This window comes from Ylistrum balloti, unplaced genomic scaffold (assembly GCF_031769215.1).
Source record: "Ylistrum balloti isolate Yb309-2 unplaced genomic scaffold, AGI_CSIRO_Ybal_v1 Utg370010, whole genome shotgun sequence".
NCBI lineage: Eukaryota > Metazoa > Mollusca > Bivalvia > Pectinida > Pectinidae > Ylistrum > Ylistrum balloti.
The window spans coordinates 2,664,104-2,686,082 of record NW_026782083.1 but is presented as its reverse complement, the minus strand read 5'-3'; the positions used below and the strand labels follow the sequence as shown (position 1 = coordinate 2,686,082).

Here is a 21,979-nt window from a genome sequence, read left to right as displayed (position 1 = left end):
TAACGTATTGAGGAAAATGTCTCCCTGTCTTTTATGATGGTTATCGTGGTTGTCGGGTTAGTGAAAGTATTTTTTTCCACAATTTGAAATGAAAAATAAATTATGTGACTCTAACTTACTTTCTTAACTTTTTTAAAATTTCCAATATAGTCTTTCAAACCTTATCCTGATTGATACAGATGAGTTTATCATAGTATCTCCCGGCAAAAACCTCGTCATTATGCGTTTTTCTCTATAACGATGACAATCTATCAACAACGCTGGTTTTCGACATTTGTGTGACAATTATTCAAATAAATATCAATTAACTCAACAGTCATAGAGGCAGGGGCCTGAAAGAAATTTAGATAGATTAATGTCGTTAGGTCAATACTCAATATGTTGAGTGTATGAGGAGAAGAAACATCACAAAAGACACACAAGTGAATATTAGATTTGAACACAAATCTGAAATTAGATATAAATGAGTCTAATAATGAACTAAACTGCATCGTACAGCTGTTTCGTCCTTCTAAAACTCGTCAGTGATGCTACATCACACAGCTGTTTCGTCCTTCTAAAACTCGTCAGTGATGCTACATCACACAGCTGTTTCGTCCTTCTAAAACTCGTCAGTGACACCACAAATCTTAATTTTGAAACCCATGAGTCGAATGAGGTAGATCACAATTTACAAATTACAAATTCTAATGGGGAATTAGAAGCCACATAACAAAATAACTTTGGTAATCTTCATATATCTAGTAAATTCAATAGAACCATAGATACGTGCGTACATTCTGAACCGTGAACAAATTACAGCTGATTATAGATCGTCCTTAAATCCCTTCCAAAAAGTTACAAACCATTGATAGATACAAATCACTGAATAGCAATTAATCTGTACACCGAACAGAGAGAAACACTAGCATACATGATTTAGTGTTTATTACCGTACCTTTGTTTTTACGGACCACGCCTCCTAGAGTCGGTCCAAAAGCCAGTATTGCTATGAACAACGTCAAGAATAAGCGGTTCATGTTGTGTATATTCACTTCGCTTTCTGTGAGAAATCAAACTCACGAGCTCTTAAATAGTCAACCCGCGACTGACCGAATGGGGTGGATCCGGAGGCGGATTTTGGACAATACACAGTGACCATGTATAAGTAGGCCCAATTAGATCAAATTCATCATTATCGTCCCAGTTATACAGAGATAACAACTGGACAGCTGTTCTCGGGTTATCATCAATAATAAACGCTTTATAAATTACTGAGTACCAATCCTTATTATACCTCCATCCGAATTTCATGTCATAACCCCACAGACTAACAGACTAAGACCTACATTGTATCTTGGTCCGAACAGGAAAATGTAAATTGCTTTATTGTGGCATTTTATTCACAGCGTCTAACCTGTATCTAATTCTGTATCGTGTGTCAATGTGTCACACTTCCAAATTAAGATGGTTATGAGCTATATATATGTTTGAGTATTTTTTCTGTCTGATTGATCAAAATGATTTTGATAGATTTGCAAAACTTGTCCGAAGTATACGCCGGTGACATAAAGTGACACAGATTATGCTGAAGGCCACAAAGACTTCAGAAAGAGCTTGCTTGTAACACTATTCGTATTTTGCAATACATCATACCAATTAACGCCACCTTCAATCTATAGGTAGACCCCATTCGCCATATACACTAAAAGCCGGTGAACGATGTGCTGTAAATGATGTTCCTTAAGTTTTGAAATACGTAGAAATCGAACAAACTTGGTCCATATAAGTTATCAATCAGTATATTTGTTGTACATCTATTCATATATTCTAATCAGATTAATGTCATGAAGTACAAAACTGGATCGCTGTCAGGGGCGTAGCTAGCGCAGCAGAAATGTGTAAGCCCAGGCGAAAATGAATTTCATGATTTCAAAAATGTTTTTTTTATTTTTAGTTTTTAACAACAAATTTCATTCCCTGATTTCTATTTTCAACCTTAGTTTTGTAATTTTGTCCGACATACTCTATGCACGGATTTTTGATGTGTAAGCCCGGGATTTTTCTGTCGATGGAAGCTACGCCCCTGGCTGTATAAATAAGCCCTTTTCAACATAAACAAATATAAAGGATCCTCTTCTAAAATTTTTTGGGTCTATTTATATGATAAAATGTTAACTAAATAACAAATGTCGTTTACTATAACAAACGGCTATTTTCAATCTAGATCTTGTGTCCCAGTTTTGATTTCTGTACTCGTCTAACTGCCTTGCCTTGGAGGCCCGGTATAGATAGATGTAGCGCTACAGTACTATCAACACTAATTCTGTAGACTATCACCACCGCTCCTCTCTCTGTGACACCTGTGAGAACAGTTACGCTTGAGGATACGATCACAAAGACAACAATAGGTAGTGAATTGTGTTCCCTATTACATTGATAAAATGGCTCGTGACCTGTGTACCTCCTATTAATGGAGAAAAGACTCTGTTATATAACAAACATACCTTACGATACAGATACATCATCGATAGATTCCAATAGTGTAATGGAAAATTACAGTTGTAGTCAGTTTTGTACAAATGTATATGTAATAGTGGGTCTTATATAATATCGGTTTATAAAACAGTTATTGACTTTAATTATCTTTTATATGTATCCATTGAAGGTTCATATTATGTTAGTAGGTAAATATATATATTAATAGTAATTCGTGTTTCATATCTAACACGGTAGGTAAATATTATTACTAGTAACTCACTTTTCATATTTAACACGGTAGGTAAATATTATTATTAGTAACTCACGTTTCATATTTAACAACATGTTTGAAGGTAAACATATATAATACTAATAATTATTGTTTGTAAAATAATAATGTATATTACTAGTAATTCACTTTTCATATCTAATGAAATGTATGTAGGTAAATATATATATTACTTGTAATTCACGTTTCATATTTAATAAGGTAGGTTCATATATATTACTTGTAATTCACTTTTCATATTTAATAACATGTATGTAGGTAAATATATATATTATTTGTAATTCACTTTTCATATTTAATAACATGTATGTAGGTAAATATATATATTACTTGTAATTCACTTTTCATATTTAATAACATGTATGTAGGTAAATATATATATTATTTGTAATTCACTTTTCATATTTAATAACATGTATGTAGGTAAATATATATATTACTTGTAATTCACGTTTCATATTTAACAACGTGTTTGTAAGTAAGTATTAGTGGTACAACAAAAGTGTTTGCGTTAATAACATCTTTTGTTGATTTAAAAGTTTTTGTATAGGCGCCACATACTTGCACTGGATATTTTAGTTTTAAGTGTTTTGTTTGTGAACTGTAGTGTTTTCCTTTTAGTGTTCTACGTCTCAGGTGACTCCTGGCGTTTATATATTGTTATTGAAGTAAGTCTTTACGTTCGTGGTGTTTCCTCTGGAATATTTATGTCGTTGTCGGTTGGGTTCATGTTGCCGTCCTTTTGTTTTTTAATATATGTCCATTTCCTTGGCTTTGTTTTCCTTTTAAGTGGATTTTCCTGTTTTATTTCCTCTTGACTGAATTAATTAGCTTTTATCCAGCAAATTGATAAACTGAAATGTAACCTTTCACATTTTTAAAGTTTTATTTTCATACTGTCCACTATATATTGAACATTGCATCGCATATTACTGCCATTTACCGGAAAAGGTTATCTTGCGTGATGTTAAAGCACATATTGTGATCTCACGTCATGTTGTTACAGCAATTCAAAAATACAAGTACATATAAATGTATACTTCTTCCAATCAATATCCTAAGTGATTTGTCAATAGCTGTCAAAGTGAGCATTATAGTTTGTGATTTTTTGTTCCGCTATATAAGCTCTAGAACAATGACACAATTTTGAAAAAAAACCGAGTGACTGAAACGTTGGATTGTTTTTCAAGTTGTAATTGGCATATATGTTCCAAATGTAGTCCATAATACATTTTCCAGAAATAATTCAAATGGCAAAATAAATCTACATTCGCATACTGTGAAATTTACTTTTAGTAAGAAAAACTTACATTAACAAGCTGTGAAAATTACTTCTTGCTAGGAAACTCTACATTACCTCAATGAGAAATCTGAATGCAGCCAGGGAAGTCTACATTACAATACTGTGAAATTTTCTTCCCGCATAGACAATTCACACTAGCATACTGTGAAATCTATTCATTTGGCCAGGAAAACCTACATTAACAAGCTGTGAAAACTAAACTCGCATTACCACATTGTGAAATCTTCTTCTATCTATGAAAACTCACATTAACATATTGTGAAATCTGCTTCTAGCTAAAAAAATCTACCTTAACACACTGGGGGATTTCAGGAAATTCACATTAGAATTAATGTTGTGCACGAGGGCTCCACATTACTACTCTGTGAAATCTACTTCTAACAAAGAAAATCTACATTACTCTCCATGAAATTTACGCGTATGACCAGTGAAATCTCCTTACTGACCAAAGGAATATTTTTTAACGTACAAAGGAAGATTACACACAAAACGTGTCAATCGGGCCTATCACTTTATCAATGATTATGAAATGTTGTGACACCTGCATGTTTTTATTAAAGTTTCGATACATAAAATATCACATCCTAATCTTTATCACTGCTGAAATATATCATAACAGAGTGTGGTAGTTTAGACAGTGATGTCCGTGTGTTTAACTATCAGTGGTTAACATCAATAAAAACAATACCATGAAGACTACCTGAAGTTAACCTCGTATAAGTATGTGGGTATATTGCTATATCAATTAAATGTTAAAAGAAGGATCCAGCGGCATAGTGAGTAGTGACAATACCAATCAACGTTATTTCGTGTATCGAGTATGTGTGTACACCTGGATATGTTGTGTGATTGACTTATTTTATCTACAGCTATATATATACACCTAGGGTAGCTAACACAGACAAGGTGTGTATACACATGTACCTAAATAGAAATTGGCTCGAATCGTCGATACTTTATCATGGTAGGGTTATTGAATCGTAGGTCTGAATGTATTATAAACATTCGGGTAATAATTTACGTGTCTGTCGTTCATTTACACTTATATTGAACTATCTGATAATCGGAGTAACGTTAAGGTAAGGTAATGTTGTAACCCTGTACGACAGAATGGGTGGACCAGACCTATACCGAATTATTGATTACTGCACAGAAGGCCTACATATTGGTTTAACATCGCTATCGATATGAAATTCAAACATCAATTTTGTTTTATGGCACGATAAGTGCAGTCTATATTTGCTTTGGCAACAAGTCACAAAGTAAGTTCATCCTATATCTTAACGCTACGAGGTGATCAGGGTGTGTGCTAGCGTTGAGAAACAAAGAAAATGTGATGACTTCACTTGTTGATACAGCAGTAACTGGAATCAATAATCGATTCTTCATTACACTAGGATAAGTACTATGTATGTCAACCATTATCAGAAGGTGTGCTAGTACTAAAAGTATAGAACTGTACAGAGATTTGACAATATGGATGAAGATTGGCAGGAAGTACGTCTATTTTACCACAACACGTGGGACAAGGCTGCGATAGAAACGTCCGGAGTGCTGGAAAGGAGTAAGCAGAACACTAAAGGATGGTATACTATTGCAGACACGGGAGAAGCAACGCCACCTGGTGTTTGGTTATCATTGACGTTATTAAATGGAAAACTACCGTCATTTTCACCTGCGGAATATGGTCCGGATCGTGTCGTTATCAACAGTCTACGTGTGTTTGATTTGGTACACGGACCAATTCTATACCTAGGAAAGGAGCGGTATTCTAAACAAGGATTCAAACTTATTAGGTTGTTCTTCGCAAGGTCCAGTGATTTGCAGTCTATACAGTGGTGCATTAGGAACCATTTGGAGAAGATCCCCGTCACAGACAACCAGTACCTGTGTTGGAACCCGGTGTTGAACAAATGGTACACCCTGCCGCAGCCAAACACTATGGTGGAAGTGTTCATCCCACACGATATTGACCTGACAAACTGTCGGTGGCAAAAAGTTGATTGTGTGTGAAAGGCTTAGTAGAGAACTGTACACCATACATATTTATTCATTATAAGGCTAATGATGCACCAGATGACATTTCAATGACCTTTAAAGCTTTATTGCTTTTGCGAGCATTTCAAAATTGAGGTTAATTATTGGCAATAGGTTCCATGAGATGCACCAATCGTCGGGGTTCTGTGTCACAGCTTTTCAGTATAAGCTGGTTGTTGGTAACTTTAAAGGATGGAGTTAGAATTTTATTACGTTAATATTTCGATGTTTTTACTAATAGTGTTAATACAATTTGCAATCAAAGTCATTACTGGTTGGTATTATTACGTGATTTTTATTTGATGTAGATAAGAAACGAACACGTTCTTTTAACGACACTCCCGAGTGTTTTTCGTAATTGCTTGCCTTGTCTCGCCTAATGCAACCCGAGGGTCCTAACTATGTATCTGTGGTTTCAGCCAAACAACCAAGACATAGGCAATCTCGGATAGACAGTCAGTACTGTTCGGAGTACTACTAGTAGAGGCCGAAATCCATGCCATATTTTCACACCTTGCCATATATACATGTAGGTTAAACCACGGACAGACCATGTGCCACGTGTTTAGCACCTCGCCCTTGCTATACTTACACTCAATACTTTTACCCCTTTTTCTGTCTTTCCCCGTCTGCTGTCAAAAGGTCGAATTCTAGTGGTGCTACAACTATGGATTTACAACTCGTTTCAATATTTGTGTTTTTGAGAATAAAGTTAACACACAAATAAAGAATCTAGAAGATCATTAAATCCAATAAATCCACGACCTGTTACTAGTATACTGTATCACACAGCGTATTTAGCAAATTGTGTGGCGTGTTTCAGTAATGATGGTTTGCAGGGTATAATGATATGGTTCTCATTAAGGACTTTCTGTCGCATCTATATTTAGGAAAACCACCAGAAAGAACTTGCTCCTACTTCAACAATGTCAGAAGGTTGTGTGCTTCACAGCGAAATACTTGTCCACTCTGCATAATAAAGTAAATTATGAAAAGACCCTGATCAAATGAGATGATAAATCGGTTGACCAGCGGCCTCTAGATTTCCTGCCACCTATCCTATTGTCTTCTTCACTTCAGGTCGTATACTCTCAGGTCTATCACTGGTAGTTCGTTCTGGTTCCGGTAGGCATGTCAAACGGCCTTTGGTGAATCGAGTGTTCTTTATTTCCAACAAGTTTTCAGTCGATTTTTGAACTGATTAACATTTTCCGACAATTTTTCTACTAATGAACAACTCTTTATTTCCGAAGATCTATCCTACACTGTTTTAACCAGTCATTCTTGGTTAACTTGAATTACTTATCTATGATAAACACATTTGTTGATATCGTGGAGTATTCTACAATGCCTGCCTTAACCGTCATTATTCTCGGGATTGTAGCCCCAAATTTAGTAGACGTTGAGTATTCTGCCTCTCATCAATTTCGTCTGGAACTTTATTCAGCTTTCCACTGTTAAGGTATCCCTCGATAGATATGTCTTTTTCGACGTCGCTGTTGTAGATTTTACTTCATGTTTTCAGTATTTCCAATGACCCCTTTTCGTTTTGGATTTGGACGGAATATTTCCCAATTATTTTCCAAACTGGCTCATCTTTTTTATCTAAGGGCACCTGCTTGATTGTTTTCACTTGCCATTTTATATTGATTTCCGATAAGTTATTGACTTCCAACGAGATATTGATTTCCGACGAGTTAAAATTTGAGTTTTTGATTTATTTGACGATATGATAACTACTGCCTGTATCTGATAGTGAGGTCTTTATATACCATTGGTAGCTTCCGATATTAGATTTAAATGTATAGGTGTCATCATTTCATCTTTTACGGCGCTTCAGAGGTGGCCAGAATGTCGTAGATACATGAAATTGTGAGGACTTCTTGTTCCGATTTTTTTCTTTACCAAGTTATCATCGTTTGTACAAAACATTTGGGTTCCTTGCCCGTGACTATTTTTAGTTTTTCCTTGAATTTTCATCTTCTTGTATATGATTGATAGTATCATTGTAACATTATCTTCCATACAATTTTGAATGGGAACCGTTCTAAATGCCTAACAAGTCATCAAACTTATTACTCAAGCATCAAAGGCATAAAAAGGCATCACAGTACTAGGTACCTAGAGGAACCTACAGATGATAAAATGTCTCTCTTAACTTCTCAAGAAATAGCGCTAACAAGCTTTCATTAAAAATATCCAAGATGGACTCCACACGATGATTTTATTTTTCTGATCAGCCTTAGAATTAAAATGCGCCACTAAGGAGTTGGGAAAACATACATAAGACTTTGAGAAAGATCCATCTACGATGGCAACCGGTTACCCAATAGATGTTTTCTTATCAGACATCAAACGGCACAGAGGTCAGGAAGAACATTCAAATGGAATGTCGGGAAGGATTCGTCATACTTTTCAAAAATAGTGTAAATAAACATTGCCAACAAGGGGAACCTCCTATGAAATTTGATAAAGATCTCTCCTGTTCCTCTCAAGATATAACGATAAAAAGACGTTTTCAGACCAAAGATAGACCGACAGACCACAGACCATGGACATGTAGTGATTTGAAAAGCCATTCTAAGAGATGTATATTATATAGTATAATAAAATGTTAGGATGAACACTACCAATTTATATGCCGCAGAACTAAGCATTCTGCCCAGCATGGCTGAGAGTAACAAAGTACAAAAAATATCAAAATAGTGGTATTCCAATTACTGTGAAATCATTTATTTTGGAAGTGTTTTATTTTCGTTCATTTTGTTGGTGCCCTTTTAATAAACGAATTGATATGTTCACGAAATGTTAAAATTAGCCTAAGAAGATATATTGAGCTATTTTTGTCAACAAAATCAAGTATCTATGATTTTTTTTTTTAACAAATCAGGAAAATTGAGTCCCACAATAATCTCTTATTTTACAGTATTTGGTTTTAAAAGACAACTGTCTTTAAATAATCATGACAACATGTTTTAAATTAAAGCAAAACTATTTATTCCATACAACAAATTTGAAACTTTTTCACCAAACGTCCAGACAGGGAAGAGATACAGCCGGTGATTTTTTGGGTATACTTGGGTAGCAAAATTTGTGCCGTGATCCTAGTGTTCAGTTTCAGATGATCCAGGATTTCACAGAGAGCTTCCAGATTCCAGATATCAAAGGTCTTGGTAGGACTTTCAGTAGCTGGTAGGCACAGTTCAATACACACAGATGATCCTAGGCTAAATCATTTAACATCAAGTCAGGTTATCCCTTAATGAAATAAACAGGACAAAGTCATCCCTGTATTCCAAGAGCTTTGAGAACATAGGTTCTCAGTATACAGATCTGACTTCTGTATACTTTGTTCAGGATTCATGCCCTATCACTATTTATCAATAAATAGAATAAAACGTAATTGATCTACATGTGATAATAGTCTGTACAGAACTAAGGAACATCAAAAATATGTCCAACAATCTGATGTGAGGTTTCCTCCTTAAATGTTGACAGAGATACATGAATCTTTCAAATCAGTTCTTTCACAGCTTTGCTTCATTTACACTTTTAAAACAATTTTACAGTAACATACACACATGTATACGTCAGCATAAATGATGATATCAATTGAACCTAATTATCACCACTAATTGTATATATCACTACTGAGGCCATCTCTCAAACCTTTCACAAACATTTTCACAACCGCCATATCACTTCCTGTTTATTTTGTGAAAACATATAAAAAGCTACAAAGCTGCTGAATACTTGTACTAACATTGATAGACTGACACCATTAGATATGAGAGACCTGTACAATCTCATGTTATTTTAACACAAGAGGCATTTTAATATAAAACAAATTTAACAACAGGTCTGTTGTTTGGGAATACAAAGTTTCTTATCTGATGAATAGTTCTGTGAACAGAGAGAAATGAATCCAAAGTCCTGGTCTCTCGTAGTGACTGAATGACTAAGTACACTAATACACATAAATAGACATTCACTTCAGTCTTTGTACTATCACAGCATTTAAAAGTTTGCCTTGCTCCAGTGTCTGAGTTTCATCTGTTAACTCCTTATTTGGAAATGTTGTCATGAGAACAAATTGTGCACCTGCATACTGTGGATTATTTCTGGCAGTAGTTAAGGAATAGACAGATCCATAGTATATTACTGGGAATATTACATATATAATCAAATTGAATCTTTTATAATGATGGTGATATCACCAAACTGAAACATATTAACAGTGATGTTAGTGAGAGAAATGGAATACAAATATTTTGGTATTTATTCTCTTCTGATGAACCTGGGGATAGGTGCAGGATTGTGGCAAGGATGGGGCAGGGATAGTGCATCCTCAACATTCTAGGGATAATATTTAACATCGTTCTTGGCACCCCTGTATCATTTCATTAAAAACATTACAGGTTCCGTGTGAGACACCTTGTGGATAAGACAAAAGAACTACCTGTAATTTGATTCTCTATTGTATATATAACGAGTTTCGATCACATAACAGAACACTGTAATGGCTTTGAAGTTAGGTGTTGCTCCTTTGTAATCTTCAAAGAAGTGTATCAGTCTGTGATTGGTCAGTTTCATTCTCCTGACACCTGCTCTAGATCAATCAAATTACTTCCCCTGAACATTCTTCAAATTTGCCATGAAATGTTAAAGGGGTACAGGGAGTGATAGTTAACATAATCCCTGAAGTATCGAGGATGGAATGTGGGCTGGGGATACTTTAAACTTTCACCTGTTACTCTCTTTATCTGCAGCATCAAATGTTTTCAAAGTTTTTATCTAAAATTTGGAATGAGGCTTTGTGGTTTTGTAATAACATGTTACAAATCAATAAATAAGTTCCTATTATTACTAGGCCATTTTGATAAAGACCTTTGGTTTTAGAAATTTTAACAATTTTTTTGCTTTACCGTTGGTTTCCTTGAAATGTCTAGAGATTATGTACTGAAGATACACATGTTCCAGACAAAAAATTAAATTTCTGTGTTATCTTCAATTCCAATAAAGAGTTATCACCCTTTGAGTTTGGCTTTCATGGATTTTTATCTTGTCGTGCCATGGGAAACAAATACAGTTTGAGTCTCGTTTAATTCAAAAAGTCAAAGTTACTTAACAAAGTCCAATTAATTGTCAGATATACATTAAAATCTTCATTGAAAAGACGTACTAAGAAGTGACATGCTGATAAATAATCATAAAGTAGCTGTATTTGTATTTAATAGAATGATTTGGAATTTAACACAAACATTAAACCTTCCTTTGCGACACCTTTCATGAGAGACAATAACCAGAACACTTTACTGAAGTAAAGTACTGTCAATCACGCACTCTTCCTGAGCAAAAATTGAAATCAAATAAAATCCTGATTTAAGACATACAGTAAAAAGGATACGCTACTATATGTTGTCTGATATCACTGACTCTGTGTGTGTGGTTAAATTTGGCCACCATTCTGTAACAAAGAGGTTAAAATTAGTCAGATTAATGGGAGTAAATAATAAGGATGTCAGTTAAACCACCACTAAATACAAAAAATAATACAAGTTTCAAATTATTACACTTTACAACAGATGTTGGCACCCACCATTCTATCATCTGTATTTTGTTTTCTTTGTACAATATTTTCCCTAACATTATTTTATTTCTCCTTATGATAATCAATAAACAAGGAACACCAACATATAGAAACCTACATAATGCACAAGAGCAATTTAAGAACAATAACAATAACAAATTTTCATCTTCAAAATCCAAAATGGCCACTTGTTAGCCAATCATTAATGCTCATCAATCTTCCTTAAATCTGAATGATCATCACAAAGGACCAAGAAAATATTTATATGAAACTGAAGAAAGATCAATTAAGTCCTCCAAAAATAGCAATCTTGTTTCATCACCAAAATCCAAGATGGTTCACTGTCAGTCATATTGCTTTCTGATGAGTTATACATCAAAATAGCACAGCCAGGAACCAAGGAGGACATTCACATGAAATTTGCGACTGAACCATTCAAATCTTCTCCATATATAACATTGTCAAAATTTCATTGTCAAAATCCAAACTTTTTTACCAAAAACTGAACTTGCACAACTGAACACCATGGTAAATATATATACAAAAATTCCATCAAGTACTTCACAAGACAGCAAATAGCAAAAATTGTTTCATGAGAGATGCATAGTGTGTACATACCCAGATCTGACCATGTTTTACATTAGTTACCAGTCAGATGGATTAGTTAAATTCTGTTTTGAATCTCTTTTTATTTTCTTATATCTAACAGATCAGTAACATAAATATTCAAGTTTATCAACAAGATCCTAAAGTTAAGATTTACTGATGTAACTGCCAGAGCAATAAAAATACAATAGGAAAATCTACACCTGAAGAACATGAACAATTGGTTTACCTGTCTGTGTCTCATTCATCTTAATTTTCTGAACAGACATGAAAAAACAGCTAGAACCTAATATGTCTGTGAATTCCAAGCTGGATTTAGTTATTATCAAAATGCTGGGTATGAGTAAACTTGACATCTTCATCACAGTAACCATGTGACAAATGTGACTATGACATGTACATTTAATATCCTGATTCAGAAAAATCCTTGGCAATCATTGGCAATGTCATTAATTAAGGTGATGACAATGAAGTGACATTCTACAACAAAAAGCTTCAAGATGTGATGAAACATGAATTTTCATCAAAATGACAACTCCACACATTCTTTCTGTTTGAAAGGTCAGACAACCTGTATTCATTGTAAGGGGAAAAAACTGGAATTTAATTGTGAAAAATGTCAAAACCTTGCTTATCTGAAATGCATTTCTTCTATTCATAAAGGCCATATTCTTTGTGAGCTTAGTGATAGCATTCCTCAAAAAGGAATTAGACATTGAAAATTTACTTTTTTCAAGTCAGAGAATACATCAAAGCTACAGATAACTGGGTAAACTCCTTTTACAACAACACTAATACCTTTGAAAATATGTCAAAGCAATGGAAAATACCAACTAATAAGTTGAAACAGGACCTACACAAGCTTACAGTACACACATTCTTTATCGCAAAACTGAAGAAGACAATAACAAGCTAATACAGAAATACAAAAATAAACTGGAGATGTACAACAAGCAACTACAACTACAAATGCATGTGTGCAAGAAAGAACTTCAGCTAGCTTCTCACATACAATTTAATGCTATATTTTTATGATATCTATTCTCCTTCTTATCTCCCTGTAAGACCTGTCCTGACTTACAGCGTGCTTCATCACAAATAAAAATACAGCAGTGTGTGACAGCTGAAACAAAAAAACTCAAGTACAGCAATGTTTGACAGCTGAGATAAAGTGAATGAAGTGTGACAGCTAAGACAAAACTACTAAAGTGCAACAGGGTGTGACAAAACTCCTTAAGTACAGCAGTGTGACAGCTGTAACAAAACTGCTTCATTACAGCAGTGTGTGATAGCTGCGACAAAACTTCTTCATCCTCATGAATTCATCACACATATTCTATACCACTTGATTTGTTGGTGTAACAAGGCAAGCTTCTACTATTACACAGTAATTACTAAATTAGAATTATGGACATCAATATACTGGGAAACTTTCAACCACAGTTCACTGTAAAGTTCACAAAGCCGTATATTTCAACCGTCACATCTAACTTCAGCCAAAACTTTCATTTCCACCTAATCTGTCTAAAGATTAAAGCAAGCCAGAAATGCGAGAGAACTTTCCCTATATACAGTGAGTGTTAACGGAAAATTAAGGAGAAACCTTTCACTTGGATCCCCCTATATTTAAATCTATTTCAACCCCTTGTATTTGTCTACTAGTTTCAATGAAATAACATAAATTTCAAAATGCACCAAACCTTCAAACATGCAGTTTTCCCATCTGTATGTGAGTTCTTACCTCGACCCATCTGCCAATCTAATCTGAAGACTTGTGGTAGGACGAGACTGGTCGACATTTACACTGCTACGAGAGGCTGCGGCTGCTGATCCTGCTGCGGCGGAGGCTACAGCTATGTTAGGTGCAGGGCTACACAGGTGAAAACAAGCTTTATAACAAAAGTATTTGTCACATGTTCCACAAATCAATCATTTTACTTTAAACTTAAAGAATGCTTAGAACTTAGAATCTACCTTTATGTTGTTAGATTTTTCCACACACTATCCAAACTATTAAATTACATAGATTTATGGTAAATCTGGGATAACTTTTTTTATGAATAAGTCAACAAATCTTAATGGTTATCTTAAACATTGTATTCAATTAGGTAAAAGTAAGGATGGAATGATAGAAAGATATGACACTTCTGAATGGCCAGTATTTTACAAATATCTACTGGTAGACACAATTTATTGTACTTAATTTTCTTCCTTTTGTCACATTTTTTTGATGTGATATATTTAGGATGACAACGTCAACATAGTTGACTAAGTCAATCAAGTGTGAACCACACTGACTCATCTCCCCTAGATATGATTCACATTGACTACCTGACAAGTATGTGACATCCCCTAGGTGTGACCAACACTGACTCACCTCCCCTAGATATGATTCACATTGAGTACCTGACAGTTTTGTGACATCCCCTAGTGTGACCAACACTGACTAACCTCCCCTAGATATGATTCAAATTGACTACCTGACAAGTATGTGACCTCCCCTTGGTGTGACCAACACTGACTCACCTGCCAAATACATGACCTCCCTAAGTATAACCAACAAGGACTCACCAGCCCAATTTGTGACCTCACTTAGGTTTGACTCATATCAACTACCTGCCCAGTATGTGACCTCTCCTAAGTGTGGCTCACAGTGACTCACTTACTCAGTATGTGACCTCACCTAGGTGCGACCCACAATGACTCACCTGCCCAGTATGTGACCTCCCCTAGGTGGGACTCACAATGACTCACCTGCCAAGCATGTTTCCATGACCAGAGAAAGCTTTTGTGGCCTCCTTTGGTTTCACATAATTCTCCTGCCGATGATCTTCCATGTTCAGATTCACTTCCCCACCTCTGGCAAGCCTTATCAACTCCTGTGGGACTTCTCTACCAAAACATGCAGCATATATTAGATATTTGTTTATGTGTTGATAAGCAAAGATCACTATGATATTTTTAACGTTTTATTTAAAATCTAGTAGACTTGAATCAAAAGGGCTAATTTTATCTCAGTAATTTGATACTGGTTCCAATGGAAATTACAGTTTCTTTTTCTGTCTTTTCATAATTCAGAGTTTTCTGCTCTTGTCAGCTTGTACTGATTGTTGTGTCATTTGTTTGTGAGGGAAAATTACATTGTTTTCACATGATGTTACTATCACTAACAAATTACATAACATTCTGCTCACATGACAAACGGAAAAACTTTTGTAATTACTTAGGGTTATCTGCACATTCTATACATCATCTACACACAAAGTAACACAGACAGCAAATGTTTTAATGTTTGAATTCATTCTTTCAGTCATTGGTATGATATTGTGCAAACTTTAAAACTTTAATATGATTACAATGCATAACAAGAATTTACAGGTAGAAATACCTACAAGCCTCACTTTTACAGTTTCATAAAAGTATTGACCAGTGCAAAGCCTCAAGATTACTTAGTATGACATATCTGGTGTCTTACCCTCTTGACACAGAGTCAAGGAATTCTTTGTTTGTGGGATTATGAAAGTCCCTCAATTCTCCATTATCCACACTAAAACCATCTTTCCACAATTTAAGCACCATATCAACCTAGAAGCAATGAAACAAATATACAAATTAAATTGTGATCATCTAAGATTTCTTAATACAAAATTCATAGAATGTTTTCTTTTATATATAGGAACTCAGTTTAATGTTGATGGAACGTTTGAACCTTTCTTTTAAAGAGCTCACTATAATGATTGTGTTTTTACAGCTGCTTAAGGTACCTTTTGATAGCTGTACAACATCCGATATACAGCAGATGATTTAATAAATACTCTTTCATCTAATAAATCTAACTTTACCTAAATTTCTAACTCTGATGACCTTTAACCTTGTCCAAAAACTACTTAAACCTAATCAGGTTTAAATCTTGGCAGTATGATGCTATGGTGTCAATTTGAACTAAATCTATTCTGGAATTCATGAGAAAACTTTTTCATAAGCTTTAGATAACAAAGTGACCTTTTCAACCTTTGAGCTTTACATTTGACCAATAACCACCAAAATCTAATCAGGTGTAGACATTGGTGTTGTGATGCTATGGTGGAATAAAAACCTGTTCAGATGTTCATGAGATATCTTGTACACGTTGTTAATGAGAACTCACTTGTGGACGGATACACACACAGACAAAGTGATTACAGATTACTATATATATGTACCTCTTCCCCTTAAGTAAGCAGGGGTATACAAACATTGAAATATTTCTTGAATAAAGCAGAGGCCTGTTAGTTAATACTGACAAACCATTTGTTTATATATCAAATAAAGCATACATTAAACTATGTAACAACTATGACAGGTAATCAAAATCTGGATTATTCAGATCAACCACATTACAGTATACATGTATGGTGCATTCTGTTAATTCATGGGTATTTTAGATATTGTAACACAATTGATAAAGAAACAAAAATGTTTTATTCTTGTCCTGTATGGGCCTTGAAATCATGATATACAGTACCAAATCATCTAGCGATGAAACCCTATAATTGCAAATCCATTACACCATCACAACATCCCCAAAAAAGGATGTTTGGAACTTGTTGTACCTGGCTGTAACAGGTAAACTGTCTAGGACCTGACTTGTATAGATAATCTGTCTCACCTGTCTGGGACTTGTCTTATACAGATAAACCTTTCTTTTAATTTGAATTATTTAAAATTCAGCACTTTCTCACCTGTCTAGGACTTGACTGTATGGGGGCTCCCTGTACTATGTCAGCTGGTCCATCCTCTGTCTCTCCCAGTCGGTATCCTGAACCTTTAAATGCCATACTCTTTTTTGGTGCTTTCTCTGACCTATCAACCTCCTCAGCACCATGTCTACCCAAACAAATAGGCATCAAAACTCCTGACTTTGCTACTATACACATTTATATTACTAATGCTGCTATTGGTTATGTTCCTGCTTACTGACATAAAATAGTTTAAGATCTTCACAGGATGCTGATATGTAACTTGCAAAGGTTGCTTTCTTCAGATGCCAAGACTGGTATATCAATCCAATCAATCCCTGGGGTAGGATAAGATTCTAAACACAAATACTTGGTTTTCTTCTCAGTGATATTTCATCAAGAGGATTTCTGAATCACCTCATCTTTATTTTATTTTCAAACAGAAATTTTCGATACTATAAATTATTGTACTTGTAGATTTCCAATTATGTAGAGAGGAAGATATATGTATATATGATATATAAATATAGCATTATATGTAGCTTATGATGGGTGTTTTAACATGAGGCAGCACACAGTATTGAGAAACAACAAGTTTGTTACCTACATTACATGAAGATATAAAGTTTGAACCAGAAAGCCATTTACAGTTAGTCTGATTAATGTTACAAACACTTACTCTCTTGCTGATTTAAATAGATTATCCACCACTTTTTTCCCATCACGTTTTTTTGGACCAATAATCTGTTGACCACTGGAAGTTAAATGAAACAAAACATTTACATAATGATTCATGTACATGTATGAATACTTTTATTGTGTTCAACAGATAAATTCTTCCTCTACTAGATATATCAAACTAAGTCACTAGAGCAGAAACTTTGAACTATACAACTTTAAATGAATTTAAAATAACCAGTTAGAAATTGAAGGGGTATCATTACTTGACTACAACCAGTTTCATTCATCAGCTTGACTTGACTGCAACCTCTCTCATTTGTCAGACAAATGACCAGTCAAGTGTACACAGAGATAGAAAGTAACACGAAAGGAATTTTATATATACCATACATGAATGTTGATACTAAATAATATACAAATTATGGTTTAAATGTGGTAAAAATAAAATTACAGTAAGTAAATTAAATTTCACAGGAAGAAAAATTATTCCAGATATAATTCGTCCTCTGTCTTTCAGAGAAACTTATGTATGATAATATCTTACCTGGTTTCAGAACCCCCAGCATAAAAGGCCTGGCCTTCATCTTCCTCTGATGAGGAACTTTCTTGAGTCTGGTAATTTCCTATTGTGGCAAATCTGTAAGCAAAGTTTTCAAAGGGGAATTTTCTAACCATGTCCAAAATCTTATCATCATTTTGATGACATGTGAGTTGATGGTGGATCCCCCCTTTTATATGTGGTTAATGGTTCATTATCATCTTTTAGTGATAAAGAGTATCTTTTAGAGACATAGAATGTATTTACCAAGTCTGTTTCAGACATAAAAATCTCTAGATATACTTAGTCTATCATCAATGAAGTAAACATGTACAGAGTTATGGTCTCTACAAACTATCATTCCATGTGTACAGCAAAAAGATCCAGAGCTAAATTTAGGATATTAAAAACAATCAATTTTCTCTGGCAAGAAAATTGTCACTTCTGCCTCGTCCTGCAATCTAAGCTGGGAAAACTAATAGAAAAATATTGCAATCCAAAGTCCTTCATATAAAAAAACATATATTTATAGAATAAAATAGAGATCCCAGACTGATTTTGGTGCCCGACATTGTTTGATTTTCATTTATTCTTTAAAAGTTGTATCTTTTCCATTCTTTTTTATTCTTTCCTCTTATCTATATGAAATTTGAGAATTCCTTTAAGAAATAGCAATAATCATCTTTAAATATCAAATTACGCCTGTCAGAAACCATGATGGCTGCCTGTCAGAAACCATGATGGCTGCCTGTCAGCTATCTTGTTATTTGATCAGTCTGACTGACCCATCAAACACTTCTCCAGAAATACTTATAACAATCCACTACTCTCCCAACAAAAGATGATCACATGTTGTTTTTCAGATCTGTCCCAAAATGGAACATGCACAACTAGAGACCAAGGGAAACCTACATATGAGGTTCGAAAAAGATCCATTCCCGACTTCTCCAGAAAAGCAGATGTACCAACTATGGACCATGATGATGGGCTTAAAATTTAGCTATGAGACATAACTCTGCCTGTATTGGGGCAAACAATTTATTTCAAAAGTTATAATGCACTGTTAACCAACAAAGTAGAGTCAAAACTTCACAAGAAGGTACCACAAGATACATAACTTATGAGGAGAATATCAAATACACTTAGACAACACTATTAAATGGTGACCATGCATCATTACTAGGCTTTGAGGCATGAATTTATACTCTGTCATACAGACAGTTTTCAAAGATATTAATCTTGTTAACTGTAAGTGTGATTGCTTGACTAACTAAATGAGTATAAATCTATATAAAATCTCATCCAGTAAAGCAGTAGTAAGATTATAAGTCTTATTGCTACATATGATTAAGCTGATACCTGGAATTTCGTGAGCTGGAGGGTGGAAATGCTGCTGCTGAAGATTCTGAGGGCTGTGTAGACTTTGGCGGCAGTGGTTGAGGCTGTGCTGAAGGAGCTTCATACAGATCATCATCTCCATCATCATTGTCAAAAAAGCTAGCTACAGCAACCTGCCACAAATATTAAGTTTCACTGCCATGTTTTCTTCATCATTGCAAAAGAAGATACTTCATTGCCTATATCATAAAACTTACCATAGATGTTTATCAAAAATGTTAATATTGTGATAAATGTCTAAAAGAGAACTTATTTTGCTGAAATGTAAAGAGGGACACTTTTCCATTTAGACACTATCTTGATTCTTCATCTGTAGTTAAATGAATAGAAATTGTATTAAGAAAAGTATTAAGCAAATTTCAGAATTTTGAAGTGAAGAGGAATAGAGATTTCACTGTATAGAATTAAGTTATTTTACCAATAAAATCAGATGTTTTAACCAGACAATTCAAAAACTATAAACTAGGGCTGTTTAAAGTACTAAGATTGCCTGTTACAAGCCAGGTTTAAGCATGACCCAGGTTGGAAAAAGTGTATACAACATGTACTTTTTCGCAGAAACATGTGTAATTGTTATAGTACTCATTGTATACATATGGGATTATCGAAAGCTTGTAGCCTTGACACACTGGTCATTTCACATCAATAATCCTACTGTGTACAATTAATTTGTTATTCCATGTTTCATGCACTTTCACATGTTGTAAAAACTGCTACATTTACATATTTTCACATTAGCCTTGTATTTGTATAAAAAAAATGTATATGCAGCATCATATACAACACACTAGATGCCTATGGAACACAATCAGGAAATCACTGTAAACATTGTAGCAACATAAACAAACAATTCTGATCTTGAAATTACTTTCATGGCAGACAATAAAATGCTTTGTCATCATTTTTGAGGTATTTCAGTTGTCAAATACAGATATAAAACCAGGTTTCATCAATGAAGTTGTTAATTCATCAGAGATGTTACAGTTCATGTACATTTCTAGTCATGTGCTAAGTATATCAACTTTTTAATAAACAACATGGTGTCCTAGATCGAGGTATGTAATGAATGGATCTTTACTCAATTAACTTGGAAGTAGATACCCTATTGCAGCAAGCAATGCTATGACAATTTGAAAGGCTTACTTCATTCACTAAACTTCATAAATTGATGATCATTATGACCTCATACCAGAATGTGGTATTCAGGCATTTGAAAAGCTGAACATTCCTGTGCTTAGAATGAGTTATGGCACATTTTCAAATCTGCTCAATTTGAGGCATTTGCTAAAATTCTATCCTTCCAATTTGTTTGCAAGTAAGCATTCATTTGATTCATATTTGAGTCCTATGTGCGCTTTGAGTATATTGTTTCGGTGCAAAAAATAGCATGCAATCAATTTGAAATTGTGTCTAAATGACTCTTGTCATTTTTTTTCTCTCTTCGCCAAAACATTTGATTCGATATCCATTTGTTCGATGTGTATGGCTCTCTTGTTTACATTTTCCCATAAATGTGTAATCAGAATATGCCATACGGCCAAGTCTGTGTTCAGTATACAGTCAAATTTGATGGTGCTTCATCTCCTCTTCATTCAATAGAAGGCAGTAACTGTTCAACGGTTCACTAGTTATACAAACGGAAATGAAGTATCAATCCCAATGCCAGAGGACAGTACATGTGCATAACTTCCAGTTACCTCATAGTTCCAGTTCGATGACTCTAAATAGAACTGAGCTCTATCGGTGTCGGTGCCTGTTAACTGTATAAATTTACTTATTTGGTCTTTCTTCACGTTGTCAGCCATGATGAAGCATTAATGAATTTTATAACTTTCAAACTGGAGAGTTCCATTTCCGTCCGTCTACTTTCGCTTTTGTTTTAAGACTGCTCGCTGTTTATACAAGCTTGTGTATAGTATGTTGTAAACATTGTATTATTGATATGCACCTAACCAGATAAAAAGATGCAAATAATATGCTCTCCCCGGTAAATCCTTCAGTTGAAAAGCTCGTGTATATGTTTTAAACATGGCGTTACCTCCCTTACTGACAAATCTATACCAACCAAATTCACTCCAATACTTTGAAAAAAAACTATATGCCATCTATTCACGTTCATTGAAACTACATGATAAAATTTAGAATAGATGGCTTACTCGTGTTTGTCATGTTTATTTTGTCATGAGAAGATCGCAACATTATGAAACGTCTAGATAATCACAACAATCTCACTGACTTCCAACATGGTTTTAGACGCAAACGATCACACAAATTACAGTTCATAACAACTCTTCGAGATGATGATATAAAATAATAACAATATTTAATATGGCATACAGGTTGACACACTACTCCTTGA

The 21,979-nt window shown here is 34.5% G+C and overlaps 1 protein-coding gene across 1 annotated transcript; it reads right to left on the bottom strand.

Moving 5' to 3' along the window:
- Positions 1 to 9,062: 9,062 nt before the first annotated feature.
- On the bottom strand, positions 9,063 to 21,425 carry LOC132548371 (NSFL1 cofactor p47-like). Its single transcript, XM_060212233.1, has 10 exons — positions 21,318 to 21,425; positions 19,582 to 19,733; positions 18,229 to 18,321; positions 17,683 to 17,757; positions 17,007 to 17,151; positions 15,761 to 15,870; positions 15,040 to 15,177; positions 14,027 to 14,155; positions 11,497 to 11,556; positions 9,063 to 10,210 (listed from the first exon to the last, which is right to left on the bottom strand). Exons 1-10 carry the CDS (start codon positions 21,423 to 21,425, stop codon positions 10,078 to 10,080), a joined length of 1,143 nt encoding a protein of 380 aa, XP_060068216.1. The 3' UTR covers positions 9,063 to 10,077.
- Between the last annotated feature and the right edge of the window lie 554 nt (positions 21,426 to 21,979).

Excerpts from the sequence above, each read along its gene's own strand:
- LOC132548371 (XM_060212233.1), bottom strand. The coding sequence starts at position 21,425 with ATGGCTGACAACGTGAAGAAAGACCAAATAAGTAAATTTATACAGTTA. Across the intron at positions 19,734-21,317 it reads CATCGAACTGGAACTATGAG|GTTGCTGTAGCTAGCTTTTT; the intron begins GTAACTGGAAGT and ends TATTTGTGGCAG. Across the intron at positions 14,156-15,039 it reads CATGGAAACATGCTTGGCAG|CCCTGCACCTAACATAGCTG; the intron begins GTGAGTCATTGT and ends TCACCTGTGTAG.